This window comes from Parasteatoda tepidariorum, chromosome 7 (assembly GCF_982258835.1).
Source record: "Parasteatoda tepidariorum strain Cologne lab strain chromosome 7, Ptep-v5.0, whole genome shotgun sequence".
Classification (NCBI taxonomy): Eukaryota; Metazoa; Arthropoda; class Arachnida; order Araneae; family Theridiidae; genus Parasteatoda; species Parasteatoda tepidariorum.
Window position 1 is genome coordinate 61,461,916 of NC_141761.1, and position 9,131 is coordinate 61,471,046.

The following is a 9,131-nucleotide window of genomic DNA, read 5'->3' on the forward strand; positions in this document are numbered from 1 at the left end:
AATTAACATAAACTGTGAAGTCAGTGAAAAATAAGAAAATGTCACAACTTTCCGACTGCTAAACTGTTCAGTAGAGGAAAAATAAGAAAGGTGTCCCAACGTTCGAACTACTATAGATCGGAGTTTTCGTTTATGGTAACCAATGCAAAGTACTTCTCTCTTCTAGTCTTCTAAATGTTTAGTCTCTGAGCCCCATTGTTTAACAGGAGGAACACCGGTTTCTTGATGCAGGAAAATTTGCAACGAAAAGTTTGGAAAAAGCCAGGACTAACTTTCTGAGGGCTTAGAGAAGTTGCTGAGATGTCGCCTTTATTTGCCTATGACTGTCAGTTCTGTTAGTTACATTGTTCATGAGATCTTCTCACAATTGTAAGAAATGGAAACAAAAACAATGTCAAAGTGCGGGACCTATAATATGATGATAATCGAGATGCCGTTATTGCATGGTACTTCTGAGATACTTATTCTAGATTACCGACTATTTCGAAGTTGTTGCTATGTCATTAGCTTTAACCATGACTGTTTCTTGTTTAGTAAAAGGAAAATTGTATTAAAATATTGGTTTTGGAACAAGTAGAGAGAAAACAAATTGCCTGTTCAAGACAGTGACTCTTGGTGATCTCAGAGACTATAGCAGACAATAGAAAACTTCAAAGAAACGGTTTACAGATACACTGCAAAATTTTTCTTACTTGATCAGTAATTTTACCTTTTTAATAGCATAAAAAAAATATGTCAAAAATGTTGCTTTTACTCTTCCTATTTCAAAGAATACCAATAAAAAACTATTTCATAGAATCAATCGAACATTTTCACCAGCAAGCGTAAGCTATGTGAGCTGTCAAAGTATATAATGATTATGTGACTTAAGTGTAAAGTTGGCGGTGAGAAAATATAATTTCGCCCTCTGTTGGTGAAAAAAATAAATTGTTTTTTGAACAATTCAGTACAATAATTATTCTCCTAATTCACGGATTTCACAATTACCAGCAAGCTGTCGCCCGTGAAAAGAGTAAAAAAAGCATCTAAGACCAGTGCAAACTTCTTCAATTCATGATGTTAAGATGTAACTGCACCCATTGAAGAATGTAGAAATGCTTCATTTATTATAAGCTTGAAATAAAGTAATCATCCACACAATGTTTAAAAGTTTTTCAACGCCAAATCAGATAGATATTTCTTCACAGTTTCTACATTAAAGTTAATATGCAAATATTGAATTTGAGTTATAGGATATTTCTTATAAAATTAAAAATACAGCATATTTTTAAGAGTTACACACCACATATACCTCTACAAAATACTTGTATGCATGAGTAATTTTTTCTCCAATTATTTCTTTAATTAAGTAATTTTTTCTTCAGTAGCAGTCCGTTGATAAATATAAACGTACGAGTAATTTCTGAAGCAATTATTTTTTTAGAAGGGCTGGTAATTAGTAACTGCAATTAAAACTTCGTTTCTACATTAAATTTCGTTGGATAAAAATCTAATTCAAATATTTCATTCTTTTCTATCTTTACGTACGAATTTTAATTACTATCATGAAAATCAAAATACTTATCTGATAGATAATTTATAAATCGCCCATGACATTAAAATTTATTTTGCATTTTCCTTTCAAAGGATAACACAAATCACCAAATAAATCCCAACGAATAAAAAAAATGAGCTTACATTTTTAAGAAGTTAATAAAATGAAAGCTTAAATGGGTCAAGATGTAATTATATTTCCATATTTGCATTCTTCTTAAATTATATTTCCAGTAAAGTTTCAGATTATCAGTTGTTAAAATCAATTGAAAATGTCATGAATTTATTTTAATTAACAGGAACTTTATTTTGCACTTCAATAATTAGAAATTCCATCGGGATTTCAGTCTCCTTGAAGAATATTACTGGGGAAAATATTCAACATCTTTTAATTATTTCGAGAGCGACTAATTCTTCAGAGGACAAAGAATTCGGCTATTTTGTTTCCGTTATAATTTAAATTAAATGCGTTAAGCCCATAAATCCGGAGATAAAGCTTAAAATGTGGTGCAATAAATTATCGTTAACTTCTGCATTTGTACATAATTAAATGTGTAGCTTTCAGGTGTTTAAAAATTAAAATCGTGATTAAAAATATGGCAAAGGTCATCGCAAAGCTGCAGTTTGTCCTCGCATCCGTTGAGAAATCTCGCTACGGTAAAAATAAATGTAAGTTGATCTGGTTAAACCGTAAATTTTTCAAAATTGCAGAAAGAGGGCTAAAACTGGTCTAATTATCATTATACCTTTACTTACACTCATAAAAACTCATTTTATAATCTAGATAATGTACTACAATTATTTAAAAAACTGTAAAATCACGTAATACATGTTTGTTGATGTTTTTCTCAATCAGTCAACTTTGACAAAAATTTAAATTTAAGCTGCCTTTCCTTTAGATTGAACTAAATTGCCCAGGGGGTAAAGACTGCGAGTGAAAATTTTAAGTACTCTTTTAATCGAAGTAGTTTTCAAAGTAGCAGTAGTTTTTAGTGATTTGCACAAATAAACTGATTGTGAATATTTAATTTATTCAGCAGTATCTTTCGATACATGTAAAATACAAAACTTTCTCTAAATCAGAACTTGAATTTAGATACCATTTTAATTATTTATGACAAAATTATGCCAGTACAGTTTTGCGATTAGTAGTTTTTGAAAGGTAGTTAAATAGCAGTTAAATTTTTGATAAATTTCTTTGTTTTCGAGCAATTTACGGTTTAAGAATGACCCAAATCGGTTTTCATCAGTTCATACTGTAATAAAAATACATTTTAAATAAATCTAAAGACTAACAAATATGCAGTTTCAAGTTACTGATTTAAAACCACACATCGCAGTTTTTTAATGCCTTAAAGTTGTAAGGAGAATTTTATGGAAGCTCTAAGAAATATCAAGCTCCATTTATCTTAACCTAAAGAAAACGACCCTTTTAATTTTTACTTTTTTGAAAGTTATTGTGATGCTGATGCATCAAAAGTTTAGAAGTTCATTAAGTACAAACGAACATAAATAAGACGTAAATTCATAAATTTAGCCTAAATCCAAGATTGCACGGGTAGAAGCCCCTTAATACTAAAGATACCAGCACTGTACAATACAATGCAAAATACAATAACCAGTCTTTTGACCGGTTATGCTGTTTAATGATAAGTAACAATCTTATATAGATTTGTTGTCAATTTATGCAGACGCAGTATTAATCTGGGTACATCTTACCATCGATATAAATTTCTAAAATCAGCAGGCAAAGTACGGAATGACTAATATTTTATGTATAGCTTCAGCATTCTAAACAAAAACTAACTACTGGCAAACCAATTATGCGTGAAACAATCAAGATTGCAATTTTTCCCTAGGCATTCTATAGAATGACTTCCAGAAAAAAATAGAGATAATACCCTATGACTATAGCAACATACACCGAAGAGCCATTACATTATGACCACCTTGCTAATAACATGTAGGACCACCTTTAGCCCTCAAAACTGCTAGCATCCACCCTGGCATTGATTCCACAAGGTGCTGATAGGTAGTCTGAGGTATCTGGTACCAAGCGCTCACCAACTGGGTAGCGTGGCAGCACGAATTTGGTTTTCCAAGTAGGACCACAAATGCACTATTGGATTAAGGTCAGGTGAATTTTGAAGCCAAGACATGACTTGAAAGTCATTGGAATATTCCTCGAACCAATCCATGACGATTCGACATGGTGCATTACCTCGTATGACATGGTGCTTATGACATGATGCATTATCCTGTTGGTAAACACCATACCCCGCTAGAAAAACTGTTGCCTTGAATGAATGAACCTGGTCTGCAACTATGTTCAAGTAGCTTACAGACGTCAAGGATTGTTCTGTGAGAATTATGGGTCCCAATGTGTCCCATGAAAACATTGATCCTGGGCGATAAACCATGAAAACCTGGGCTAGCCCATTGTTATAGATGGAGGGTGGTCATAGTGAAATGGCTCCTCGGTGTATATAATAATTTTCATAGTTTGCAAAAAAATGCATGATACTCAATAGAATGCCCGTGATTTAAATGGGAAAATATATACATAAAAAAATAGAAAAATAAATAACTAGGATGGCTTTTTAAGGCCTCACATACCTTTTAATACTTCAAAAAATCGATTTTTTTAATAATATTTTATTCTATTCTATGGATCTTTCTGAAAATTTGGGAAAAAAAGCATAAAAAAATTTACATTAGATCAAAAGTTATCGAAAAAATAAGTCATACATTTTCTTTAATAAAATATGTCCTGTTTTGTGTTTAAACTCATTTATCTCAAAATGCTATTTTTACACCTTGCGCGCACAATATCTCGAAAACTATTGATTAGAATTACACAAAATTTTTACAGCAGGTCTCAAATACCTGTTTCTATAAATTAACGAAGCCATTTGAAGGTGGGATTAATGTATTGACATTTAAAAAAATGAAATAGCAATTTTTTTTGTTAAAATTTTTTAATAAATTTTAAAAAAATTTTTGCATAGAGAAAAAAGTAAAATTATTTGTTCATTCTTCGTCATTTTAGTTTTACCATATATTTCTATACTCACAAAAAAAATCAAGCAAATATTATGTAAACTTTTTCCAGAAGCTTGCGCGCAAATAAAAACAGAAAAATTTTATTGAATTAAAATTTCAATTAAGAAATTTCTTAATTTTTGAAAAAAATTTTTGCATTGTTTTCAAAATGTAGACTATGTATAGTGTCATATTTCAAAATTTGGTATTTTTAGAATAATTATTATAAAATTGGCAGATGATTGAAAATTGCTCGTTTTCTCTCATTTTTTACCTATTAAAAGGTATGTGAGGCCTTAATATGATTAGGAAAAATCTGAGCCAGATATCAGAGGTAGAGATCAGGTTTCGTTAAAACCCATCTTTATGTCAAAACCAAAAAAGTTATTTAGTATTAAAAAAGAAATTTAATTCTCAGCACAGTATTTTTCAGACCTGATTTGAATTCATATAGTAAAATAAAGTGATACATTTTAATATTTACATAGGACAGAAAAATTTATGTTTGTATTTATGTTATATTGCTAAACTTTAAAAATTTTTATGGTGGTTTTGTGAAAATTTGTAGACTGATTCCAAAAATTAGATTCAAGTCGAGAAACATCGGAACGGTTTTATCTGAAAATATACTCACTATGTTGAATGTTGTTTTATATATAAAAGCGCAAACTCCCTATTTTTATAACTTGCTTAGAGTTGTACAGAGCACAAATAAATAAACGAAAAACCTTCAAAAAATTTTATCAAATGATCGGATATTTACATACTAGGACCTAATAATTATGTTTTCAAATGTGCTAATTAGTGAATGAAAAACATAGTTTAATATGGGGTAGCTGCAATCTAGGAAATATGGTCCCAATATCTTGGTCAGGAGAACGGTCCAAAGTTTGAACCTCATAGTGTTAATTTTACTTTTTGAATATCTTGAGGTATTTTTAAGTGAATTGAAAATTATCTGCCTCCAATTATGAAATTCTATTATCAAAATATAATTTAACGCCAAAATTAAATTTTAATGCCTACTATTTTTTTTATATTATTTATCAATATTTTTAAAAATTTTGAAAAGTGACGTATAAAAATTTTTGCATCATCATAAATAACTTAATTTTATATGGCTAAATGAAAAAATTTTTACAAAATTGATAGAATAGTTTCTGAAAAAGCAATTTTAAAAAAGGGTGAAAAAAATTTTTTTGAATTTAATTTTTTAACTATTTGACCGATTATGTTCAAATTTTTTTTTTATCACGTAAAATTACATTCCTTAAAATATTGTAAAAAATTTTATTCCTTTCAGTTCAAAATATTTTCGACTTATTTTAAACTAAATATTAAAAAATAAAAATAAACAATTATTAAAAGTTATTTTTGGTGTTGCATTGTTAAATAAATAAATTTTATAACTATCGTGCAATTATTTTCGAATTCGCTCAAAAATTTCCTTAGAAATGGTGAAATACACAAAAAGTAAAATTATTATTAAGAGGTACGAACTTTGGAACGCTACCATGGCCAAACTATTGGGACAATATTCCCCTAATTGTGGCAACTCCCTATATTTGGGAAGAGTTTACAAATCATAATCCGTCAAAAAAAGTATGCTTATTCAGAGAAAGTATATTTCGTATCTGATTTTGTGTCGTTGTTGTGTTTAATATTGTCTGCATTAATTAATTAGCAAATTTCAGATTACCCTCTTGAACCATTAAAATGAAGACCTAGATCATGAAAATCCGACTATTAGATCAACATTTAATCAGGGTGCTTTGTTGTACACTGCTTTGTTGCTTTACTGCACACAGTAAGAAATTTTTGAGTGTATTGAACCATAATATCGTTCATGTATGCAAAGTTTTAGTATGATTCCAAGGTGAACCATATTATCCTACTTCTATAACTTTAATGCACATTAAAATGGTTCAGCTTGTATGGAACCATAGTACAAATGAATTTTTTATTGATATCGCAGCATATTTTTACCAAATTATAGTTCAAGAGTATGGTCCAGCAGTAAACTAATTTTTCTGAGAATGGAAAAAACTGACCTATTGGTGAAAGATATATATAAGTTACCATTTCGTAAAAGAACGACCTTAAGAGTTCTTTCGAATGAATCAATAAATAACCCTCATTAATCAACTTTGCTTTATCATTAAGTAACTAACAATAAACTCGAGAGTTATTTAATGTTAACATAGTAAATTATAATGAGTAAAATCAAATTTGTTGAAAAGTCTGCAAATGATGCAAAATATTTAGAGTCTATCAAAATTTAAAAATAAATCTATCTGTATTAACAAATTTATTATACTGAATAGTTTTTAAAAGATTTTTATAAGCTTAAAGTGATTTTTATATATTTTTATATAAAATAATACATAACTAAATAATTCTTATAACTGAAATTAATTTTATACTTTTTTGTGGGGGATGAAATCGATAAGAAAAATCCCAACAATAACAGAAATATTTCAATTAAGAACCAAACTTTCTTAAGAAATAATGAAACTTTAAATCGAACTGTCTTTGAAAGTCTTCAAAATAAGCCTTTGATAGTTGCTTTTTCACAGAATGGAGCAGATATAATTTCAGATCAGAAGTTTCTATTTCCCGCAATTTTTTTTTCCTTTTCTCTAGAATTTATTTTTTGCGGTATTGTAAGTTTATTAAGGACATAGACAAGGGTAGTAAAAAAACAAAGTTTTCATTTTCAAAACTCTATAGAGTAAAAAAGATGCCTTATAAAAATTTATTTATAAATTTTTAAAACTGGTTACTATAATCCGGTTGCGTTATATACTGAAAACTGGCAAAACTAAACATTTTTCTTAAATTTTTTATTATCACTTAAACTTTTACTGCCATCATGCTATGCATTTTTCTACCTATTTTATGGTTTTAATAAAGTGAAATAAGATAAAATATCATCATTGCGTCACTGTATACTTGTCGTGTGATGTGTTTAAGTGACGCGAAATATTTCATTTTATCCAGTTTCTTGCCATGTACTATCATGGTTATTCATCTACCAGACAATGAATCAAGACAGTAAAAAAAGAAAGAAAATTATTGTAAAAAAAAAGCATTCATCTCTATAGCATCTACACTGTAAAAAAAGTCGCTCCAAAAATGGTGGCAACTACCTGGCACCAAAGTGGAGTAGTGAAACTCTATGCATAACTCTTGATCTAGTACACTTCACCAAAGTTCCTTTACGCGACATGGTGTAAATTAACCACATTTTTTTCATTCAAAAATATTAAAATTTATACTTACGGAAAGACATGATACACATAGCAATTATTAATTTTTTTTACAATACAATATAATAAGAAACATTAATTTAGAATGCGTAGGCATACTGATTCTCAAAAAAAAAATAGCTTGCAAATCAAACATCCGCGTAACACAACGAGAATCCTCAGACGATTCGAATTAGGTTTAACTAAACGGGAATGGATCGAAATAATACATTATAAAATCATTTAACAGTGATTTAAAAATTGAAATATAATTATCCTTATTGCACAGCTAAAAGCATACTTACATATTAAACAGCGATTTGTGTTTCTGTTAATGAATATCAGCGTTGACAATAACAACAAACTCTTGTTAACTTATTCCAGTCAGTAAACTAACTAACTACTCGCTACATTCTACTTGGCGTTTCTTGATACTCAAAGCACGCCAAATGCCTAAAATTTGGTGTTCTCAGAAGTGAAAATATTCTTTACATGGTGTAAGAGTTTGAAAGTTTGATGTAAGATTATTCAATTTTAAGTTCTCAGATTTAAATTTCACTCCTTAAATTGATTATGAAAACTCGACTTTGGGTTAACCCGGAATACAATATACAATTACGGAATGACCAATTTTTTGGATTGTTCAACATTATGTTTGAAGAGATATTACGAAACAGTTTTTACCGTGCAATTATAGAATAGCTCAAACAATATTTTTATCGTAATTCCCAGGAAGTTGCACAATTGTGATAAAGACAATAATTCATCAAAGCAGAAGTCAGAATGTATTTAAAAAAAGAGCTGCTTAACTTCTGTCGCTTCCAAACTCAAGTGTAAGCCTTTTGATTTATTAAATGATATAATATCAACAACATTCTCATTTCAGTTTAATATGTAGCAAATCAAAGATTATTTTAAGGGAAAAGAAGTATTTTATAACTTTTCATTCAGAGGTTATTAAAAAATATCTTGTCGGGCTAAAAACATTTTCCTATACCTGAGTTTACGATGTTTTCTATCGTTTACGAAATTTTCGATACTGAGAAGTCTATTTTAATATTATTACGAAGTTTTGTATTTTAAGTGTGAAAAAAGATAAATAAATGAAATAAAATAAAACATATTTTGCTCAATGATTTCACATTTTGAAGTTTAAATTGTCAAATACCTTGAAGTACACATTACTTTTGGTCATCATTAAAATATTTATTCCTTCTTATGTTAAAATATGCATGCGTGTATCATTTTAAAGTTAATGCAGTTGTTTTTTTAAAAGTACATGAAGGTTTGACCTATAACTCTCAATTG

The 9,131-nt window shown here is 28.9% G+C and overlaps 1 protein-coding gene across 1 annotated transcript in view; it reads right to left on the reverse strand.

Moving 5' to 3' along the window:
• LOC147807182 (uncharacterized) overlaps positions 1–8,221 on the reverse strand; it is a 47,439-nt gene extending 39,218 nt beyond the window's left edge. Inside the window, exon 1 of the mRNA XM_087167911.1 lies at positions 8,129–8,221. Within this exon, the coding sequence (XP_087024037.1) occupies positions 8,129–8,130 (2 nt within the window). The 5' untranslated portion in view covers positions 8,131–8,221. The remainder of the gene's footprint in view (positions 1–8,128) is intronic.
• Between the last annotated feature and the right edge of the window lie 910 nt (positions 8,222–9,131).